Below are 23,930 nucleotides of genomic sequence, written 5' to 3'. Positions count from 1 at the left end.
TTATCTCTGCTCCATGCTTCCCACATACTCATATCCTGATTTGCTAATTATTAACCACCTTTCTTGATTCTTTTCTGCTGTACTTTCTGTCTGTGCTGGTAGCACCGAGATTTCCCCTTAACATGGGGAGTCATTGGGCTCCCCAACCCAACACTAAGAATTTGCAGACATTTTATCTCTTTTTCCAAAGGCAGGAGGCTGAAAGGAGCACAGGGAATTTCCTGAGCTGGGGAGGGTCAAAGTCAACAAAGGGATGTCTCTTAGCCAGAGCTATCCATTTCTCTGCAGGGCTTTTTGAAAGCTCTGCAAGCTTTCTCTAGAGGCAAAGGGTGGTATTCAGTTAGGTTTCACTCAGTGTAGACCCACTTAAATTAATGGACATGGCTAAGTTCCATTGGGGACGCGGGTGGTGCTGTGGGTTAAACCACAGAGCCTGTTCAGAAGGTCGGCGGTTCGAATCCCCACGACGGGGTGAGCTCCCATTGCTCGGTCCCAGCTCCTGCCAACCTAGCAGTTCGAAAGCACGTCAAAGTGCAAGTAGATAAATAGGTACCACTCTGGCGGGAAGGTAAATGCCATTTCCGTGCGCTGCTCTGGTTTGCCAGAAGCGGCTTAGTCATGCTGGCCACATGACCCAGAAGCTGTATGCCGACTCCCTCGGCCAATAAAGCGAGATGAGTGCCGCAACCCCAGAGTCGGTCACGACTGGACCAAATGTCAGGGGTCCCTTTACCTTTAAGTTTCATTGATTAGGGTTGGTTTAGTTGAATACCACCCAAAGTGATGTACTATGAAAGAGCCCATTAAGGTGGACTGGTAGTGGTTAGACCGGCACAAAAAATGATTGACCTCTCAGCTTAGCCTGGTTGTAAATCACTGGGTTTTGGGTGTTGCAGGGAGGAATTTGGCCAGATTATACTTTCGCCTCCCAGACTTGTTTTCTGACTACTTATACAGAAATAACCAAGGCTTGCAATGGTGTAGCTCTAGTAAATGCACTTCTTTCACCTTTTGCAACCTGAACCTTCGTAAGCATGCTCAGATAAACTTCTGAAGTTTATAAAGAAACCAAAGTTTTCTTTTCTCTCCTCCAGAAGCCATATTGGACTTTCTGAAGCAGCTGACACAAAGAGTGCGCTGGTACTACCAGCTGAGAGGGGAATTTGCTCAAAACAGTTTTGTTTCTCCTTACGCCTATTGTATACAGTTATCAAATGCACTTTGCTCCACCGTGGGCTGTTAAAAACGGTTGGATGGGTTTCATTTCCTGGTTCTTAGGCACTAAAAGCCGTTCCACATGTACCTTGCATAGCCTCTTTGTGACCAGTTAAGAAAGCAAACTCAGGGCTAGCAAACACATGAATAACTGTATTGTTACAAAAGTTGGGTGCCACCCCCCTCTCTCTGCTGAGCGGTAGCAAGAGCCCATGGTATTCCAGGCACTCACCCAGGGTCTGAGAATTGAGACATGGCAGAGACTGCCGTAGCTTTAAGAAATGTGGTTTCTTCACCTATCTACACCCTCTGTCTGCAGGGAGGGAGGCCAGATATTACAGCTTGGTCATTTCAAGAGGGGCTTGTACCCCACAGCAGAGCAGCCAGCCTTCAGCCAGCCTGCCCAAGATGGATCCCAGTCTATCTTCCTCTTTAACAAAACACCTTGCTAAAAACTATTTTCCTATCACCTGCCAGTTACCCTGATAACATTCCAACCCCCCCCCCCCGAGTCTCTGTTCACACGCCAGGGAAAGTGGGGAGGGCAGTTCTCTTGTATTGCCAATGGCTCTCAATTGCCCTATATACCATATTTTTCGCACTATAAGATGCACCACACCACAAGACGCACCTAGTTTTTGGAGGAGGAAAACAAGAAAAAAAATATTCTGAATCTCAGAAGCCAGAACAGCAAGAGGGATCTGGCTTCTGGGATAGCCTCTTGCTGTTTTGGCTTCTGGGATAGCTCCGCAGCCTGCATTCGCTCCATAAGACGCACACACATTTCCCCTTACCTTACCTTTTAGGAGGGAAAAAGTGAGTCTTATAGAGCAAAAAATATGGTAAATGGCTCTTAATGGCTCTAGCTTGGCCAGGTTGTTTTGCATAGCCTAGCCTAGGAGTTCCTCTGCAGCTGGTATCTCTCCCTTTCCATCCCAAGTAATCAAAATCCTACCATTTATTAATTTCTAGGGTTTAGGGGGGGTCCCCTCTCCTCAATCTTCCAAATTACCTGTCTGGATAAAGAAATAATAGTAGGGCTTGTGGAATAGTAGACTGTTGGTAATTCTAGTTAGAGCAATGCTATTATGTTTGTGCTACTTGCAGCAAAAAGTCAGGGCCAAGTTGGGAAGCATTGTGGAATTTGGTTTCATTTGCCGCAGCTGCATGGAATTTATTTCAGATGATGTTTCTTTCAGCTGGTAAGGGGAGAGAGACTTTCTGCTGTGCACCAGGCAATGGCTTTTTCCACCTGCATTACCCTAGAAGCCTTTTCCAAACCAGGACTTTGAGAACAGAGCTGGGAAGAAAAAAGAGGCGTTCAGAGATATTTGAAAATAATAATTTTATAAGTTGTGCGTCCTTGTTTCTCAATTTGACCCTTTTACGTGGTTTTGTATGTTTTGTGGTATTTTATGCATTGCGACTTGCTGTTATTTTTATTGATTATAGATTAGTAATTCTTCATTGTAATAAGCGTCAACTGATTAATTATTATTTGCTGGCATTTAATTTCACCGTTTGCTATTATATTCTATTGGATTGTTGAATAATGCTTTATTTGATATAAGTTGTTTCTTTTGAAGTTATTGTGACTTTTTTGTATTGGATCAGATCGTTATGACGTGTGTGACCTTTGCTATTTTGTTGTTTCTTCAGCTCATAAATTGCCTTGGGTATAGCAATATAGAAAGGTGGTATACATATTAGAAGTGAAATGAAAACAATGTTGTTGCTCTAATTTTTTTGCACCATTTTGCAGCAGAATTGGGGTCCCACACCCTTGGCGCTGTGGGTTAAACCCCAGAGCCTAGGACTTGCTGATCAGAAGGTCAGCGGTTCGAATCCTCGCGACGGGGTGAGCTCCCGTTGCTCGGTCCCAGCTCCTGCCAACCTAACAGTTCGAAAGCACGTCAAAAGTGCAAATAGATAAATAGGGACCGCTCCAGCAGGAAGGTAAACGGCGTTTCCGTGCGCTGCTTTGGTTCACCAGAAGCGGCTTAGTCATGCTGACCACATGACCCGGAAGCTGTACGCCGGCTCCCTCGGCCACTAAAGCGAGATGAGCACCACAACCCCAGAGTCGGCCACGACTGGACCTAATGGTCAGGGGTCCCTTTACCTTTTTACCCTTTGCTCACCTGGAGATTTGCCTCCCGTGCACTGTTGCTAATACATAATCTTAGGACCCGTTCCAACACTACCTTAGCCTCGTGATTCTTCTCATTCCATTCTGCCAATATAGGAACTCATAACTCGGAGAGGATGGATTTAGAAACCCTGAGGTCAGTTCTGGCCCTGGGTAGGGGAAGTGCCATCGGGGTGTGTGACACAACCGCGTCAGTGAACTATAAATGTCAGGTTTGCATGTTACCACAAAAATGTAGGAAGAAGCTTTGCTCCAGCTGCTTCCATGGCACTGCCGTAACCTCTGAACCGTCACTACAAGGCGATGGACTGCTCTGTACAGTGAAATGGAGACTTTGCTCTCAAACCTTTTCCACCATTGTCTCAGCACAGCAACTCATCTGTGCTGCTTAGTGTAAGACACCCTGCAAGAAAATGACATTTTGGTCTTTCTTCCCAGATCACTTTGACCCAAGCATGGAGGCTGAGCTAGAGTTCCCAAAACAGCTGGAGAAGGAGATGGATTCACCTGACAAGAATGCAGGCCAGGATCAAGCCCAAGCTGGCAATGTGATGGTAGTCAAAGCAGAACCTGCTGAGCTCCGTAAGGAAGATCAGAGCAAATGCCCTTACTTCCTATGGGAGACCTTAAGCAAGCAGTTCATGGAATATGGGGAGATGAATCCAGCAGAGCTACAAAGCCAACTTCTGACCTTCTTGCCCATCTTTCTGAAGGTTGGTTGGATCTCTATCTATTGCATATTTTTGTTACGAGGTCTTGCTCATACTGAGGGACGGGGTTGTTGTTGTTTAGTCGTTTAGTCGTGTCTGACTCTTTGTGACCCCATGGACCAGAGCACGCCAGGCACTCCTGTCTTCCACTGCTTCCCGCAGTTTGGTCAAGCGCATGTTTGTAGCTTCGAGAACACTGTCCAACCATCTCATTCTCTGTCGTCCCCTTCGCCTTGTGCCCTCCATCTTTCCCAACATCAGGGTCTTTTCCAGGGAGTCTTCTCTTCTCATGAGGTGGCCAAAGTATTGGAGCCTCAGTTTCACGATCTGTCCTTCCAGTGAGTACTCAGGGCTGATTTCCTTCAGTATGGATAGGTCTGATCTTCTTGCAGTCCATGGGACTCTCAAGAGTCTCCTCCAGCACCAGAATTTAAAAGCATCAATTCTTCGGTGATCAGCCTTCTTTATGGTCCAGCTCTCACTTCCATACATCACTACTGGGGAAACCATAGCTTTAACTATACGGACCGAGGAACGGGGTAGGATGGTCAAAAGAACTTCTCTAGTGTGTGCATGTGGGGGACAAGGTGACAACCCTCCCCACAAATCTGCAACCGCTGGAATGTCAACAGCCAACATTTTACTCCCTCTCAGCAACAGTAATGGGTTTAAAGAGGCGAGCAAGCAAAATTTGACTGAATATCTAGGAATGGTTTTGCTGGGTACTTCAGTTTTCGAATGTCTCTGTTGACGAACATTTTGGTTTTCGAATGCTTCAGTAAATGCTTCAGTTTTTGAACTCGCCTTGGAAGTCAAAGATGCCAAGCGGCTTCCATATTGAGTTTTCCATATTGAGTTTTCTGTACTGAGGCTTCCGTACTGAGTTTTTGGTTTTTGAATGTTTCGGAACATGAACGGTCTTCCGGAACAGATTACGTACATTCGAAAACTGAGGTACCACTGCATGTCACAAAGTAGAATCTGCAGAATATCTGGGAATTTTTTAAGTGGCAGAGAGAAGATTTACATCCACACACTATAGTATTGCAGAGTGGCCTCTTCATGGGTCGCCGTGACTAACGCTGGTGTCTGGAGGTTGCTGTTGTTCTCCCTTCCCCCACTGCTGAAATTAGGTTTGAAAGAAATCTTCTTGTAGCCAAGAGAATATTTTTTCCCCCAAGCCTATTTGATCTTCTTGAGGGCTGCAGTTGGGAAGAGAGAGTTAATTCTTGCTACCCCAGTTGCACTCTACAGGAAGTCCAGCCCACAGACCTCTCTCTCTCTCTCTCTCTCTCTCTCTCTCTCTCTCTCTCTCTGTGTGTGTGTGTGTGCATGCGTGCATGTGAGAGAGAGAAAGAAAGAGAAAGACCCACAACTAGGGTTGGGAAATCCCAGATTTCACGGTCCAAACCTGCCACTTAGCAGCGGCCCCTGGTGATGTAATTAAGCATGACAAAGTTAACCACAATAAAAAAAATCCTTCCAGTAGCACCTTTAAGACCAACTAAGTTAGTTCTTGGTAAGAACTAACTTAGTTGGTCTTAAAGGTGCTACTGGAAGGATTTTTTTTATTTTGACTATGGCAGACCAACACGGCTACCTATCTGTAACTAAAGTTAACCACAGTCGCTGAGAGCATGTCATTCAAATGAAAAACAACAGTCTAACAAATGAGGAAATATGTCACTGTTGGAAATTAAGATAGAAACCTCTGATCAGGTGGAGTGTTCCTCTTGTGGGTTTTCTTTTTGTATATTTCTTTTTGCATTTTAAGCTGCATTTTAAACTGTGTTCTGGCTTATATTTTAATCAACTGCGGTTATTTTAAAAAAGGTTTTTACTGTATTTATATTCAGTGTTAGCTGCCCTGAGCCTGGTCTTGGCTGGGGAGGGCGGGGTATAAATAAAAATGTATTATTATTATTATTATTTATTATTTATATTGCTGTTGCAAAATTGTACACGCATGTGAAACTATTCTTGTGACCAGCCAGTTTTAATGACGCAATGGCCAACCCCATAACGTATGTAGGCTTTTAATTCCCTTCTGATCTCAATATCTGCACCTCTCTCACCAATGCTTATACTGTTGTTGTTTAGTCATTTAGTCGTGTCCGACTCTTCGTGACCCCCTGGACCAGAGCACGCCAGGCACTTCTGTCTTCCACTGCCTCCCACAGTTTGGTCAGACTCATGTTTGTAGCTTCGAGAACACTGTCCAACCATCTCGTTCTCTGTCGTCCCCTTCTCCTTGTGCCCTCCATCTTTCCCAACATCAGGATCTTTTCCAGGGAGTCTTCTCTTCTCATGAGGTGGCCAAAGTATTGGAGCCTCAGTTTCACGATCTGTCCTTCCAGTAAGCACTCAGGGCTGATTTCCTTCAGAATGGAGAGGTTTGATCTTCTTGCAGTCCATGGGACTCTCAAGAGTCTCCTCCAGCACCAGAATTCAAAAGCATCCATTCTTCGGCAATCAGCCTTCTTTATGGTCCAGCTCTCACTTCCATACATCACTACTGGGAAAACCATGGCTTTAACTATAACGACCTTTGTTGGCAAGGAGATGTCTCTGCTTTTTAAGATGCTGTCTAGGTTTGCCATCGCCTTTCTCCCAAGAAGCAGGTGTCTTTTAATTTCGTGACTGCTGTCACCATCTGCAGTGATCATGGAGCCCAAGAAAGTAAAATCTCTCACTGCCTCCATTGCCTCCAATGCTTATACTACTACTATATTATTAGCTACTCTTTAAGGTGTTTAGGGAAAACAAACAAACAAAGATGAACAGACTTGTTCAGCTGGTTAGAGAGTGGTTCTAAGAATGCCGAGTTTTCAGGTTTGATTCCCATAAGGGTCAGTTGCATATTCCTGCATTGCAGGGGGTTGGATAAGACTGTCTTCAGAGTCCCTACCAACTCTGAATCGATGATTCTGATTGAAACACGGACACAATTTATTTCCCCAAGCTCTGTGTTCTGGGAGCCAGAACTACTACGGGGCTAGCAGAAGCCCCTTTTGTGAATCAGTATAGCTCCCTCTTCAATCCAGATTTTAGTTTGGAAAAGTCTTTCATTTTCCCTAAACACACTGTCCACCCCACCATCATTTTTCCCCCTATGTCCTGTCATGGAATCCTACTCAATATGATCCAGAGTAGAACTCTGATGTATAGTTAGCAGAGTAAAAACTTAAACACTTTGCAGGATTCACCAAAAATAGACCAGAGGCAATTGTATTTCATTCAGCAGAGCTTTACTGCCACTGAAGGCAAATGAGCATAATGGTCACAAATCCAATACATTCAGGATTGGCACCGTCCATAAGAAATCCAGTTGCAGCGGGCTTAAACTTACAATAATTTATAATAAGTCTAAACATTAACACTAAGCATACTATGTGCAGAACACCACACAAGGAAAAGAGATAGAAAGAGAAAGTGAAACCTAGGCTCCTTCTGGCCTTACTTAATAATAATAATAATAATAATAATAATAATAATAAAAATAAAATAATTAAGGAAGGAAGAGGGGGGGAGAGAGAAGGAAGAGAGAGAGAGAGAGAGAGAGACCGAAGGAGAGAAAAAGAGAGAAGGAAAGGTGAAAAGGAGAGAGAGAAGGAAGGGACAGAGAGAGAGAGAGAGAGAGAGAGAAGGAAGGATGGATGGATGGGAGAGAGAGCGATAAGGAAGAGATAGAGAGAGAGATAGAGAGCGAAAAGGAAGGGGGAGAGAGAGAGGAGGGAGGGTGAGGTATATAAATTTATACCCCCGCCCATCTGACCGGGTTTCCCCAGCCACTCTGGGTGGCTTCCAACAAAATATTAAAAATACATTAAAACAGCAGTCATTCAAAACTTCCCCAAACAGGGTTGCCTTCAGATGTCTTCTAAAAGTCAGATGGTTGTTTATTTCCTTGACATCTGATGGGAGGACATTATAGTAAGCATGACCTTGACAGAAGAGATACCAGAACCTGTTTAAGCCAGCTGTACTTAGCTTCTCTGAAGGAATAACCCAAACATCATGAACCTTCTGCTTGTTTCTTTCGCAGAGAGAAGCTTTCAGAACTCTCTTGAGTTAATTAGAATAGGAAAGATCTCTACACATCACATCAATACTTTCTGCACTAATAAATGCAAACTGACATAGCCAGTGATTTCCTATGTCCATTACTGGGGCTTCTGATTAGAACCACGCACCTTAAAATGGGATTGGGAACTTCCCAGTCAAACATTTTATTTTCTTCCGCCTCCGAGGCAGACCCCACTACACTTGCTTCCCTCTGAAATTATCCATCTCTCCACTCCACTTCAAATAACAATAAATATATCTTCCAGTCCGGACTCTCACCTCTTCTCTCTGCCCTCCAGTTTTTCCTCACGTCAGTCTCCTGTGAGAGCCAGTGTGGTGTAGTGGTTAAGAGCGATAGACTTGTAATCTGGGGAACCGGGTTCGATTTCCCGCTCCTCCACATGCAGCTGCTGGGTGACCTTGGGCCAGTCACACTTCTTTGAAGTCTCTCAGCCCCACTCACCTCACAGAGTGTTTGTTGTGGGGGAAGAAGGGAAAGGAGAATGTTAGCCGCTTTGAGACTCAAAGGGAGTGAAAGGCGGGATATCAAATCCAAACTCTTCTTCCTTCGTCATTTCTTGTCCTGGCCTCCTTGGACTCGCTTGAGAAGAACCAAAGGCCACCTCACTGTCCTCTCCCTCTTCTTGAGCCCAGACCAGTTACTTTCCTTTCTCTGTGCTTCCTCCCAGCACTGAGTGCTTGTCCACATATTGCTTGCCCCACACCTATAAAGCCTGGGTCTGACTGGTTTTTCACTTGTTGCAGGCTCTCCAGGCACAGCTCCAAGTGGTTTTCCATTTACCCCACTGTTTTCTCCAGGAAAACCCGCTCCTCACTGCTGAACTGGAGCAAACATTAATCTGGGGGGAACCCGACTGACATTTGCTCTGATTCAGTGGTAAATAGCAAGTTTCCCCGGGGGAAGGTGGCAGGGCAAGCAGAAGTTTGGAGACGGAGGTTAATTGGGAGAAGAGAGGAGGACAGACTTCCTCTCCAAAGTCTGTGCAATAGCTTGCAGAGAAGGAGGTTAATTGGGAGAGGGAAGCGGTGGAGGAGGGCAGACCCTACCAGAATGACTGCTCCCCACATTAAACGGGGGGCGCCCTTTGGGTGGACGCGCACAGCCCCTGGACCCTGTGCGGCTCCATCAGCACAGGCTTGGCTTCGCCTTCCCCCAGGTGGGACACCTGGAGGTCTCCACCTACCTCAGTCAGTTGTCCAATCCCGCCTTGGGGAAGCGTTGCCAAGGAGACCAGGCCAGGTAGGGGAGGGATTACCTGCCCACACAATAGAGGGAGGATCTTACCTGGGAATCCTCAGTTGGCTCCAGAGCTTCTCCCACCCTACCCACCCTCAGTTAAGTCTTATTTTGCAGGTTAACTTTTTCTTCACAGGTATGTGGGAGCTGCTACGTCAAGGTTGCTGTTGAAGGGCTGGAAAGGAATTCCCCTGCATTGGCAGGTTTTGCCTTTCCCGTAACAACTTTGGCGGTATCAGGCCATGGGCGGAATCCTTTAGTCAATCTTCCTGAATGGGGGCGGGGCATGTAGCGGTGACCCACGCCCCCTTCCTCTTTGCGGCGGCGATACCAGGGTTCCCCGTTAAAGGGGTTTCTGAGGGGAGGCTTTGACCGTACGCCGAGAGGTCGTCATTGCTCTCCCCTGCAACGGCAGCGTAACGGGGGCGGCTATCTCTGCTTGAACATATGTTCTCCAGAGCCGGCCCATCCCCTCCCCACACTGGATAACCCTGATGTTCCCTAGATCTCCGGCTGGGGACTGTGGAAGGGATAAACGCCCAATGCCTGAGCCAAGGTCTACCCACATCTGAAATATAATAAAGTTGTGGCCAATTGAATCCCATAGCACGTTGTCTTGAGTCATTATTCCACTTGAGGGTGGGGCGCCCAGGGTTTGGGGGACACTGCCTGTCCACACAAAGTAATATGCAGCGGCATTCTGCTAGACAGAAGCTTGCAAGCCTCCGCCTGCCTCTTGGGGGGGGGGGACAGGCAAACCTGGACATTCCTGGTGGGTCCTGAAGATACGGCAACCCTACCCATCACAGGTTCTCTAGTTTCACATGTGCCCACAGTAATCCCTACCCTATATCACGTTACTTTTGATCTCTAACCTCCTCATTTTCTCAAGTCTCATGAGTCTTTCAACTGCTTCACATGATTAAAATATAGCATTATTTTTCAACATATATATAGATAGATTTCTAAACATAGTCACAGGACTTTTCTTGAGTGGGCTCCAGCTCTGGCCTTTAAACCCCGCAATGGCCTCCATTTGGGAAATTAACTTACGCCCTCGTTTTCGTGCAACATGGGAATTTTAGCCAACACAACAAAAAGTTCCCCTGCAATGTGATTCTGATGAAGGCGGGTGACTCTTTCAAAATATACCCAGGCGTCTTAACATTTCTCTTCTTCCCCTGTCCATCAGTTCCCCACCAAAGGAAAGTATTAGAACTTTCAGGGCCTCCTTAGTCATTCTGACTCACAGCCACATGATTCAGAGGGGAAATGCGATTTATTTGTTACAATTGCACGGCCAGGGGAACCTAAGTTCACTGTACAAAATAAATTGTGTTGTATCTCGTGCTGAATGTCCATAAAGGTATGATGCAAATACAAGTACATTTTTGTTTTTATTTTATTTTGCAGTCTCTGTTATGTGTCATACTTTAAATCCTGCCAAGTCTGTCCTTCCAGAAGGACCACTACTGGTTTATTCCCTTGCCATTTTCCTCTGATCTAAGTCCTCCTCCTCAGCTCTCTTCTTCTCTGCTTACAAAGCAAAAATGGACACCCCCCCCTGCTCACCCCGCACCTCTGGTTTCCTACCCCCTTTTTTCTACTAAAGGTAAAGGGACCCCTGACCATTAGGTCCAGTCGTGGCCAACTCTGGGGTTGCGGCGCTCATCTCGCTTTATTGGCCGAGGGAGCCGGCGTACAGCTTCCGGTTCATGTGGCCAGCATGACTAAGTTGCTTCTGGCGAACCAGAGCAGCGCACGGAAACGCCGTCTACCTTCCCGCTGCAGCGGTACCTATTTATCTATTTGCACTTTAACGTGCTTTCGAACTGCTAGGTTGGCAGGAGTAGGGACCGAGCAACGGGAGCTCACCCCGTTGCGGGGATTTGAACTGCTGACCTTCTGATCGGCAAGTCCTAGGCTCTGTGGTTTAACCCACAGCGCCACCCGCGTTCCCTTTCTCTACTAGGCAAAACTAAACAATATAGGGTGCTTAATATGACAGCGCCTGCCAGAACAGGGCACACAAGATTATCTGGTAGCAAATTTGGGAGGCTGGTGATAAACGTTATGTTACATGTTACTGCTAGGATAGCAACAATGGAAATTAATGCCCAGGAAGCAAAATCAGTGTATTTAATACCAAACGGACACACACACCATTCTTATTATTTTTGAAATATGTTTCAGGCCTGGGATCAGTCAGCTGGCAACATCTGCTTTCCAAACACCCACCTTTTAGCAAGCGAGACGTCGAAGCTTCTGGCGAAAGAAATCAAGAAGAAGCTGAATGGGAAGCCTGCAGGTGAACCATAATAATAATAATAAATTTTATTTCTACCCCACCCTCCCCAGCTCAGGGCGGCTAACAACCAATAATAAAAACGAGTTGAATGAATACAACTTAAAAACAAGATTAAAATACAGCATTAAAACATTAAAACAATTAAAATTAAAATGCAGCCTATCACAGGAGGAGAAAGGAAAAAAGAAAGAGGGGGAGGGAATCAAATTGACTCCAAGCCGGCCAGGCGGAACAACTCTGTCTTCAGAGTATTTCTTCTTCGTGTTACCTGAGTAGCAGCCCCAGTTACAGTAGCGTAGCATGGGGAGGACCGCAGGGGCAGTTGTCTGGGGCACAAAATTGTTAGGAGTGCACAATGGCGACACCCAGAGCTGCCTCAATATAGCTGCGTGCTTCTGTCACTGGGCTCTGTTGAAAACGGCTTCTCCATGCTGGCCAGGAAGTGACCAGACAATGGACCGACTCTGCTTTTCTTATCTCTGCGGTTGTGATCTCCTGGGTGATGCGGTTGAATGTGCATGCGTACTCCATCCATTCCCCTCCCTCCCACCCTCTGCTCCATGTGGCCCCGGGTTTAGGCAACCCTGTGGAGGCCCCTGGGTAGGCAGTTGAAATCTCGGGGAGCCCCCTCCTCGCGCTCTAGTGGGATAATATTCAACTAAGAAAGCTTGAGACGGGGGTGGCGCTGTGGATTAAACCACAGAGCCTAGGACTTGCCGATCAGAAGGTCGGAGGTTCGAATCCCCACGACGGGGTGAGCTTCGAAAGCACGTCAAAGTGCAAGTAGATAAATAGGTACCGCTCCGGCGGGAAGGTTAACCATGTTTCCGTGCGCTGCTCTGGTTCTCCAGAAGCGGCTTAGTCATGCTGGCCACATGACCCGGAAGCTGTACGTCGGCTCCCTCGGCCAATAAAGCGAGATGAGCGCCGCAACCCCAGAGTCGGTCACGACTGGACCTAATGGTCAGGGGTCCCTTTACCTTTACCTTTAAGAAAGCTTGAATGCAATTTTATTTGAAGATCAAATAAATATTATTTTGATCCGTTGTCGCGGGACCCCTAAAAGGCGTGGGACCCATATGCTGGTGCCTACACTGCCTGTTTGGCACTGTGGCACTGCTAGCAACCCATGCTACGCTACTGCCCAGTTAATATTCCCTGGGTGAAATGGGTCCATGTTGGTTTGACCCCGCAGAAATTGGGACCGCATTTATCCCAAACTCGGCTCCTGTCCCAGAGACTTGTTTATCGCCATGCCAGAGTGTTGGTTCATAATGAAATTTGGAGGGGAGGCCCTTCCAGGGAAAGCTGACTGACAGTAGCAGGGATAAAGATGGAGGAATGTCAGCTCTGAGAGAGAATACACAGAGCAGACCACTGTGAGTGACAGCTGGAAGAGGGTGGTGCCTTTTCCTTGGACGATTGAGGCTCGCCATGCCAGAGGAGAAAGGAGATTCCCGTAGAGAACTACTGTTAAAGAGCTGCTGCTTTTAGGCTGTTTTAGGTATTGGATATTTTATGGTGCTTTATTGTGAAGCCACCCTGATTATGTATTTGAAGGATGGGGCAGAAATCGATGTAACAGAGACACAAACAGTGGGATGAGAAGAGTATGTTCTGTGGCAGCCCTATTCTTGGGTCTTGAGCAGAATAGAGTACAATGGTACCTCAAGTTAAGTCCTTAATTCGTTCCAGAGGTCCGTTCTTAACCTGAAACTGTTCCTAACCTGAAGCACCACTTTAGCTAATGGGGCCTCCCGCTGCCGCCGCGCTGCCAGAGCACAATTTCTGTTCTCATCCTGAAGCAAAGTTCTTAACCTGAAGCACTATTTCTGGGTTAGCGGAGTCTGTAACCTGAAGCGTATGTAACCTGAAGCGTCTGTAACCCGAGGTACCACTGTATTGCAGGCATCTGTTCAATAACCTAAGCATTCTGCTGTCCCCTCCCCCAATGTGTTTCTTCCCCCTTTACTCTTCAATGGCAGAAGAAGCCCAACTGGCTGTGTGGCAATTTCTGCAACGGAAGGACGAAGAAGAGCCGGATGATGGTTATGTGCTCCTGAGATCTGTCTACTTACTTTCCCTTGATCACATGGTGAGATAAAACATTGTCCTCCTCTGCCCCTGACTTGCCACTCGAAGGAGTTGGTATGAATTCACCCTGTGAGCGCCATTCACTTACCTGAGTCAGTTCTAAGTGGAGCCGTTTCCACTTCAATGATATTGAATTCAGCTGTTACACAAAACCTATTGCGTGGCGAGTTCCCGCCCCCCCAGTGGAAATAAAGACACATGACACAATTGTTTAAGGTTAATGGGCTAAATATGGCCACAACTTTATTGGTTACAGGTGATGAGCGGTATTGGCTTAGGCATTGGTCCTAACAGACTATCCAGCTTCAGCCTTGAAGACTGGGAAGGGTTAACCACCAGTAGGGGGAGTCCTGCTGATGAACATCAACTAGGAATTCCCCCGGGGTCAGCGCTCGGGGGTGTGGCTTAGGCCCTCACCTCAATAGGCTTCAGACAGGACCACGCCCCCTGGAATCCTTTATTGGACTACCCTTCAATATGCGGGGCAGGTGATCGCGCTACCTCCCCTCTTCCATTTACAAAACAATACCAATGCCTAACCACCAATACTAAGAAAGTTGTGACAATTTGCTACGAGGTAGGCAAAAACCAAGCGGCTGGTGCTAATTTGCCAAGTGGAAAAATCCCTACCAGGCCCCTCAACGGCGACCAACCAAGGTCCATAGCAAGGTCAAGGAATGGAAACCTTATAGGGTGGGAAACAGGAACAGCTGGTATGCGGGAAAAGAGGGAGATCCCCGGCCGCGCCTGCTTTTAAATCTGGCGGGTCACGCCCCCAAAGCCAGCCGATTGGCTGGCCAGGGGGTGACACGGCCGGGGATTCCCCCAATCGCGTGGGGGCTGGGCTGTGACGCCCGCAATCCCACCTCCTCTGCAGGTTGGAAGTGGCTTTAGTTTAAGAAGTTTGGTTTCTTAAGGTCCTATTGTTACGAAGTTTGAAAACTTCTAGCTGAAGAAGGTAGGTCTCTGCATACCCAATCGATCGCTGCTTATTTAGGGCAGTGGTGAGGCTCAGGGCTCGTCCACCCAGCCGCTTGCCCCATGCCTTGAAAGTGTAGGTTCAAGTGGTTTTCTGCATGACCTGCACTTTCTAGGCATGGGTGCAAGTGGTTTTCCCCTTGCCTTGCTCCTTACTCAGGGAAAACCCGCTCTTTCGTGCTAAATTGCAGCAAACAGCAATACGGGGAAACCCAAATTGCTGTTTGCTCCGGTTTTCCCCAGGGCAAAACAGCAGGATGAGTGTGGATGAGCCCTGAGGCTGTGTGGGCACACCAGCAGAGCTTATCTAGTTTGCCCTATACTGCCACGACCCTGCTGCTGCCCTGCCCCGTGCCAGCCCCATTCAAGTAAACTGCATTACCACGGCCAGGAAGGTGGCTCCATGGCTGCTCCCCACCCCACAGGCCAGTGCTGTCCATACTAGAATGCTTTTACAGAGTGGGCTGCAGCTATGGAGAGAGTGCAGGATGGTAAGAAGAGTGAGAGGGTGATCTTCAATGTTTATTTAGGCCAGTACCTCCAATATGATGGGACGCGGGTGGCGCTGTGGGTTAAACCACAGAGCCTAGGACTTGCCGATCAGAAGGTCAGCGGTTCGAATCCCGTGATGGGGTGAGCTCCTGTTGCTCGGTCCCTGCTTCTGCCAACCTAGCAGTTCGAAAGCACGTCAAAGTGCAAGTAGATAAATAGGTACCGCTCCGGTGGGAAGGTAAACGGCGTTTCCGTGCGCTGCTGTGGTTCGCCAGAAGTGGCTCAGTCATGCTGGCCACATGACCCGGAAGCTGTACGCCGGCTCCCTCGGCCAATAAAGCGAGATGAGTACTGCAACCCCAGAGTCAGCCACGACTGGACCTAATGGTCAGGGGTCCCTTTACCTTTACCTCCAATATGAAGATAGCTGTGCCCCCCCCCCCCATTCTCCACTAGGGTCACTGCTAGCTCCTTGAGCTGTGGGTGTCTGCAATCCTAGCCTCTGACAAGCCCTGTTTGTGGTTTGAATTAAGACCTCTGCCTCACAACACCCTCTAATCAGTTATACCTGTGGCAGCGTATGTGCTTGCCAGGGCCAGCCCACACATGAGGCAAGGTGAGGCGACTGAACTCAGGCGGCAGGGGCAGCAGATCCTTATGTAGATCTTTACCCCCCCCCCCTTGTTCCTGACGTTGATTCCTCGTCCCTTCTTTTCTGGTGGGGAGGGGACACTGTTTTTTTTGGGGGGGGGGTCTCCTCAGATACCAAAATATCTTGGGCCACCCCTGGCAGTTGTCATATTCTAGTTTAAGTACCAGCTGATCTGTTGCCTCAGCCTAACAACTTGTCTTCTTCAGCCTTCTCTTCTCCAGGAGAACATAACTTTTTCCAACTTTTCTCATGGGACTGTTTTCTATACGTGAAAGGGGCTGGCAGGATAGAAGCCCTTAAATGAGGGTTAATGCAATCAGCTTTGCTTTCCCATATCCAGGAACGAGGAACCCGCTGGAATATAATCAAATCTGGGCTCCCGGTCGCCTTGTTCCAGTGCCTATATTTCTTCTTTGCCTTCCCCCTGGAGGAAGCTGGTGGAAACACTGGGATGAGTCAAGCCGAACGTCAGGCACAGGAAATGTTTGTGCAGGTAGGGCTTGTTGTTGTTGTTTAATCATGTCCGACTCTTCATGACCCCATAGACCAGAGCATGCCAGGCACTCCTGTCTTCCACTGCCTCCCGCAGTTTGGTCAAACTCATGTTCGTAGCTTCAAGAACACTGTCCAACCACCTTGTCCTCCGTGGTCCCCTTCTCCTTGTGCCCTCAATCTTTCCCAGCATCAGGGTTTTTTCTAGGGAGTCTTCTCTTCTTATGAGGTGGCCAAAGTATTGGAGCCTCAGCTTCACGACCTGTCCTTCCAGTGAGCACTCAGGGCTGATTTCCTTCAGAATGGAGAGGTTTGATCTTCTTGCAGTCCATGGGACTCTCAAGAGTCTCCTCCAGCACCAGAATTCAAAAGCATCAATTCTTTGGCGATCAGCCTTCTTTATGGTCCAGCTCTCACTTCCATACATCACTACTGGGAAAACCATAGCTTTAACTATACGGACCTTTGTCGGCAAGGAGATGTCTCTGCTTTTTAAGATGCTGTCTAGGTTTGTCATTGCTTTTCTCCCAAGAAGCAGGCGTCTTTTAATTACGTGACTGCTGTCACCATTTGCAGTGCTACCTAAGGCAAATGGAGCATCTGAGCATCTCAGGATGGGGAAAATATCTCAAAGCAGGAGGTGTTGTTGTTGTTAAGTCCAGGGAAGGGTCTTCTTGGCTAATAGCACCTGATTCTTCCAGTTGTTCTTTGCTTCCAGACAATGCTCAACATTTATGCAGAAGACCAAGGGGTGGAGGAGCTTCTCATGGCTACTGACCTTCAGTCTCTAATCATAGCAGCAGCCTCCTTTTGGGACCGAGGTAGCCCTTCCTGGAAAGGCCCCACAAGCCACGTGCTCCGAACAATTTCAAAGGCCCAGTCCAGAAACACAATTTCATACTTGCAAGGTAAAAAGAACCATGTTCTTCTGCACTTATGAGATGGAGATCATAGATATCGTGGATCTGTATTGGTGTTGTTTGGGTTGAAAGATTATTTCCCAGGGCTAAGAAGTGAATGATATCCCATAAGGCAGGCATAGGTAAACTCCGACCCTCCAGAAGTTTGGGACTACAATTCCCACCATCCCTGACCACTGGTCCTGTTAGCTAAGGATGATGGGAATTGTAGTCCTAAACATCTGGAGGGCCAGAGTTTGCCTATGCCTGCCATAAGGTGCTTCCCACATAGACTTCATTGAAGAGTGCAGCAGCTGTGAAGAAAGCAGATTATATGTAGGGCTAGTTGATATCTGGTTTTCAACTTTGCGATATATCAGCAGCTAAACATCACGATATACCGATATATCACAATGTCTGCAATAAGGATGGAGCTATGTAGAGACATTGGCTGGCTTCGCTGTTTTCATCACATTGTGATGATTGCATAGCACACACATCTCATGATTCACAATATATTGTGATATCAAAAATTATGAAACCAATTATCATTTTATGGACTTGAAGCTGGTTTTGAACAATATATTGATATATTAGGGCTGGGCAAGACATCAATATATCATCCAAAATCAGCCCTAACACACATCATGATTGGTGATACATTGCCAGGTCAAAAAATATGAAACCGATATCACAATATGGACATCCAAAACCGATTTTGGATGATATATTGATGTCTTGCCCAGCCCTAATTATATGATAGGGATTATTAGCAAAATAAAACTGCCATCATTGTAACATCATTATGTAAGCCTACGTTGCAGCAGCTTTAGGAAAAAGGCATATTGTTTTGGTCACCGTATCCCAAAAAGGATGTTGTACAGCTTAAAAAAGCGTAGGAAAAGGGAACCCTAATGATCAGGGGTCTGGATCAACTCCACTATGAGGAAGGGATATATTTGGACATTGTTATGGGGGGGGGGAGAAGATGAGTAAGGGAAGATGGACATGAAAGAGGATTATAAAATGATGCATAGCCTAAAGAAAGTGGAGAGACAGAAGCCATTCTCTCTGTCGTCATATATGAGTCATCCAAAGAAAAAATGAAATCAATTGGCAGGCGATTCAGGACAGACAAAATAAGTGATGCGATAGCAGGGAATTAATTTATGGCATTCGATCCACAAGATGCATTGTAGTGCTGGCCAAGAAGTCGTGGTTTGATTTACCCAGTCTTGGACATATCCTTGGGTACTGAAAGTGGAAGTGTTGAGCTTCCATAGTTCCATATTTACCCGTTTTGCTTTTTTATTATTATTTCTAGCTATGGATTGCATCAAAATTTCCATTCAGAATTTGTCCAGGCTTGCTGACTCCCTGTCTCCTCGTGATGTATGCGAAGCAGTCAACATCATCCTGTGCTTTGTGAGGGATTCGTACCTGATCTCTCCTGCCTTGCTTTTGGAGTTTGAGAACAACGGGGGCTATCAGCTCCTGCTGAAAGTGTTTCTCAGGCAAGTCTGTTGATACAGCCTGTTGGTTGTCATAGAGTGATGACTGTGTCTTTTTTCGTTGAGTAATTCTATTGTATTTTGCCGCAAGACTCTTGGTTTCATTAATGCGTGCTTCTTAGGACTCAAGCTTTCTAGCCACAAGTCCATGCTTTCTTGGTCCGTGTCCAAACTCTGCTTTTATTTTTGCTCTGCCTCTTTCGTTAGGAAAGCCACCTCTTTAACGCTGAGCAGAAACTAATGGCAATTTGGGTTTTCTGCAGAACTGGGTTTTGCTCCAATTCAGTGGTAAATAGCTGCCGTTGTTTTTTCAGGGAAAGGGCCGGGGCAAAAACCCAAAGTGCCTGGACGTGAAGCTTTAGAGATCCATTTGACAAAAAGCTCAGTAGAGCATGAGACTCTTAATCTCAAGGTTGTCGGTTTGGGCCCCACATTAGTTGAAAGAGTCCTGCATTTGCAGGAAGTTGGACTAGATGACTCTCATAAAAGGTAAAGGGACCCCTGACTATTAGGTCCAGTTGTGACTGACTCTGGGGTTGCGGCACTCATCTCGCTTTATTGGCCGAGGGAGCCGGCATACAGCTTCCGGGTCATGTGGCCAGCATGACTAAGCCGCTTCTGGCGAACCAGAGCAGCGCACGGAAACGCCGTTTACCTTCCCACCGGAGCGGTACCTATTTATCTACTTGCACTTTGACGTGCTTTTGAACTGCTAGGTTGGCAGGAGCTGGGACCGAGCAACGGGAGCTCACCCCATCGCTGGGATTCGAACCGCCGACCTACTGATTGGCAAGTCCTAGGCTCTGTGGTTTAACCCACAGTGCCACCTGCATCCCAGATGACTCTCATAGCCCCTTCCAACTCTACATTTCTATGAAAGCACAGCCCTGTGCTGAGAAACATGACACAAAGGGAAGTCTGGATGAGCCCTAACTTCACCTTTTTTTCCTACCATGGGTTTCAAATTTAATTGTTGGATCTCTGTTACACCATACTGAACTGCGTTTTGGTCCTTTAAAGACCAAAACGATATGTTTGGCAGAGAACCCGAGATCCCCAATTCTGAGTTTACATCCAACATTCAGATTTCTGGGTTTTCTAACATGTCTGCTTCTTCTAAATTCCTGACCTAGAGAGGGACAGCTCTGACGAGTTCCATTTTGTTCTGGTTCTGCGTTTTTATTTTGGGTAGCCAGCTATTAACTCTTTTCAACCAGTATGGGGGAACTGTTTGAATCACGACAGGAGGAGCACCAGGCTAGTTGTATTAAGCAGCTGTTCATTGTTCAAAAGGGGAGATTAAAGTATGGTTACCAGGCATCCTCATTTCCCGGGGACAGTCCCCGGATTTATAAATCTGTCCCCAGACAAAATCCGTCCCCGGAATGTCCCCAGATTTCATTTAATGTCCCCGGATTTATATTTGAAGTGTTGTAGATTTATTAGTAAGGAATGAATGTTGTGTGATTGGTTCAACAGCACAAGACACATCATATGGGGACTTCCGGCGAGGCAAAATGGCAGGCGCCACGGCAGCGAGCAGCTCCTGAAGCCAGCCAGAGCCAACTGTGCTACCAGCCTGGTTCCGGGCTGCTGAGACTGCCGCTGCCACCGCCACCACCTAGGGGGAACCGGGGACGCCCAGTGCGTCAACTGGGGGGAACCACTGACCCCCCCATGACCCAAATTGAGACAGGAGCAAGAGTGTCTGGCCAATTGGCTGACTGCCCAGTGGGGCTCTGGGGCCAGGAAAACCCCAGAGCCGACACAGGGAGAAAGAGGAGAGGAGAAGGAGAAGAAAGAGAGAGAGAGAAAGAGGAAGGAGAAAAAAGAGGGAGCCCCGACTTTGCCATGTTGCCGCTGCTGAGGAGAGGTAGGAGAGCACTGGGAGGGCAAAGACACATGGCAAAGCCCAGGCCAGACCCGAGCCTATTCCATGGCAGCTATCACTCCTAGAGAGCAGGCCGGGACCCAGAAGAAGGCCACACGACAGAGGAGACCGCAGAAGTGAAGATCATTCTGCCTGGACACTGAGGTCCAGCGCCAAGGGCCTTCTAGCAGTTCCCTCGCTGCGAGAAGCCAAGTTCCAGGGAACCAGGCAGAGGGCCTTCTCGGTTGTGGCGCCCGCCCTGTGGAACGCCCTCCCACCAGATGTCAAAGAGAAAAATAGCTACCAAACTTTTAGAAGACATCTAAAGGCAGCCCTGTTTAGGGAAGCTTTTAATGTTTAATAGGTTATTGTATTTTAGTGTTTTGTTGGAAGCCACCCAGAGTGGCTGGGGGGACCCAGCCAGATGGGTGGGGTATAAATAAATAGTAATAATAATAATTACTTCTTTATTTTTTTAAAAAATAACTTTTTCTTCCTCTTTTTTTTTTTTAAAAGTGTCCCCTGATTCTTTGAAAATAAAATAAAATCTGGTAACCTTAGATTAAAGGCTCCCCTCTCCAGTGAATTGTGTTCCAATTTGCACCTCTGTCCAAGGATGGGGATCAGTTAGGTTTACAGAGGAAACCAGCTTCCACCGTTCCTCCCATCACTATCTGGACAACATGATGTCATAGCTAGTCTGATTATCTCCTCCCTGGTCTTGAATTAGTCAGTCCTAATTTAAGCCTTGGGTATCTTTAGCTGTTCCTTCTCTCATATATGTCTTCTTGGGAATTTTGCTCTGCAGCAGTGGCAGTGAGGTCCATGATGTGCCCAGTTGCTGTTTCCATATGTGATAACTAAGTTCTCCATCTGCGTTTCCAGATATGAAGGGCTGCTGAGCAGCAAAGAAGACGCCAGTGTTAAAGAGATGCTGGATTTCCTGGCACAACTGACTGTTTGCGGGAAAACAGAACTGAAGGTTTCAGGCAATATTACACCTCCCCAGCTGCCCCAATTCAGTGCTAAACAGCCCCCTTCTCCAGGTATGTATCATGTGGCCAATGATGTGAGGGAATTTGGCTGCATGGCATGAAAATGTGAAAGGGGACGCGGATGGTGCTGTGGGTTAAACCACAGAGCCTAGGACTTGCCGATCAGAAGGTCGGCGGTTCGAATCCCCGCGACAGGGTGAGCTCCCGTTGCTCGGTCCCTGCTCCTGCCAACCTAGCAGTTTGAAAGCACATCAGAGTGCAAGTAGATAAATAGGTACCACTCCGGCAGGAAGGTAAACGGTGTTTCCGTGCGCTGCTCTGGTTCGCCAGAAGGGGCTTAGTCATGCTGGCCACATGACCCGGAAGCTGTACACCGGCTCCCTCGGCCAATAAAGCGAGATGAGCGCCGCAACCCCAGAGTCAATCATGACTGGACCTAATGGTCAGGGGTCCCTTTACCTTTACCTTTATGATTTCTGGGGACATGCAACCAGGAATTTAAACACAGCCTGTGAAAAAGTGAGCAGAAATCAGGCATTCAACACTTCCATGGCTGCCAAGAGTAGTTGGTTCGCAACATAAAAAAGAGATCAGAAGTGTGTTCCTTCATTATGGATCATTTCCATAATTAATTGGGAAAAAATGTTTTAAAGCACTCCCCCCCCCCAAAAAAAACCCCAGAGTCCTTTCTGTTGGGGATAATTCAGACTGAAATTCCCAGGTGTCAAAAAAGTTATTTATGTATGCTGCTACTGCGGCCCGTGTTTTGTTGGCCCAAAAATGGAAAACGAGTGAGGTCCCAACCAAAGAAGAATGGCAACTTAAGTTGACGGAATATGCACAACTTGCAGACTTAACATATAGAAAAATAAGAGAACAAGAAGAACATACTTTTAAAGAAGATTGGAAAATGTTTATTGACTAAGTGGGAAATAATTGTGTCCTCTGAAAACGTTAGCAGCATTAAGATAAATTCAACAGTGTAAATAAGTTTTGATGGATACAATAATGGAATACTGAACGGTATAGTTTTTGTAAAACATGCAGGGATTTGTGATATGTAAAATGAACCATGGAAGGAGAAGAAAGGAAGTCATTGATATTTTAATGATGTAAAAATGAGCATTTTAAATTGCAAAACAGAAAATTTAATGAAAATTATATACAAAAAAGAGAAGCGTGTTCCTTCAAACAGTAACAGTTTTAATTCTGAACATTTGGACCAGAAGTGGGCATGCTTTGAGAATCCCCATCTAATGCGGGCTTCCTCAATGGAAGCACCTCTCGTTTAAGTGCCCTGAAAAGGCTACATACCAAGCATTGCAGCAGGGCCGTCGTCGTTAATTTCCATAGCATTTACATGACAGCAAGGCTTGCTAGATTTCCCCCAATAATGTCTTAGGAAGAGGGCTGTTAAGACTTTTTATTTTAAAAAAGAAGTGGTTGCAAATACTGTATTTTTTGCTCTATAAGACTCACTTTTTCCCTCCTAAAAAGTAAGGGGAAACGTGTGTGCGTCTTATGGAGCGAATGCAGGCTGCGCAGCTATCACAGAAGCCAGAACAGCAAGAAGGATTGCTGCTTTCACTGCGCAGCGATCCCTCTTGCTGTTCCGGCTTCTGAGAGTCAGAATATTTTTTTTCTTGTTTTCCTCCTCCAAAAACTAGGCGTGTCTTGTGGTCTGGTGCGTCTTATAGAGCGAAAAATACAGTAATCACCCAGGGAGAATACCAGAGAAATTGCTGATGCTGTTGTTCCCCCCCTCCACAGGAAATACGGTGAAAAACCTGAAAGCCTTCCAGGTGCTGGAGTCCCTTTTTCGGAAATCGAGCAACGCAGAGCTCTGCCAGCACATCTTACTGGCCCTGAAAGATATCTGGACCTGGAACCCCATGAACTTTTTCCTCCTGGAGTGGTCTCTGCAGCCCATTTCCCAGTTTGTGGGCATCATCCCCCTCAAGCCCATGCTGGTCCAGAGACAGTTCTTCCAGTTGGTGGAGTCCTTGGTGCTGGATCTCTCGTACGTCCCCCACGAGATCCTAAAGGATGTTCAGGGCTTGATCAAGGAGAGTCCTGATCCACTGTGCACTTCGCTTGCTCTGCGCTGCCTCCACAGCATCACACAGAGGGACCTTCTCTTCACAGATATCTTCAGAGACTCGGGGCTCTTGGGAATGCTACTTGCGCAACTACGCAAAGAGGCAAAGATATTGAGAAAGAAAGGTACAATGCATTAACCACA

At 46.9% G+C, this 23,930-nt stretch overlaps 1 protein-coding gene across 1 annotated transcript in view; it reads left to right on the top strand.

Annotated features, from left to right (window-relative positions):
• Positions 1–23,930, top strand: part of WDFY4 (WDFY family member 4) — a 190,342-nt gene that overhangs the window by 391 nt on the left and 166,021 nt on the right. Inside the window, exons 2-9 of the mRNA XM_081005350.1 lie at positions 3,803–4,077; positions 11,591–11,705; positions 13,691–13,800; positions 16,262–16,414; positions 17,132–17,321; positions 18,637–18,826; positions 21,579–21,739; positions 23,459–23,911. Of these exons, the coding sequence (XP_080861476.1) occupies positions 3,820–4,077; positions 11,591–11,705; positions 13,691–13,800; positions 16,262–16,414; positions 17,132–17,321; positions 18,637–18,826; positions 21,579–21,739; positions 23,459–23,911 (1,630 nt within the window). The 5' untranslated portion in view covers positions 3,803–3,819. The remainder of the gene's footprint in view (positions 1–3,802; positions 4,078–11,590; positions 11,706–13,690; positions 13,801–16,261; positions 16,415–17,131; positions 17,322–18,636; positions 18,827–21,578; positions 21,740–23,458; positions 23,912–23,930) is intronic.

Source organism: Podarcis pityusensis (genome assembly GCF_964106645.2).
Source record: "Podarcis pityusensis genome assembly, chromosome: 5".
NCBI classification, from domain to species: Eukaryota; Metazoa; Chordata; class Lepidosauria; order Squamata; family Lacertidae; genus Podarcis; species Podarcis pityusensis.
Note: the sequence above shows the minus strand (reverse complement) of the source record. Positions and strands in the feature narration are given on the sequence as shown.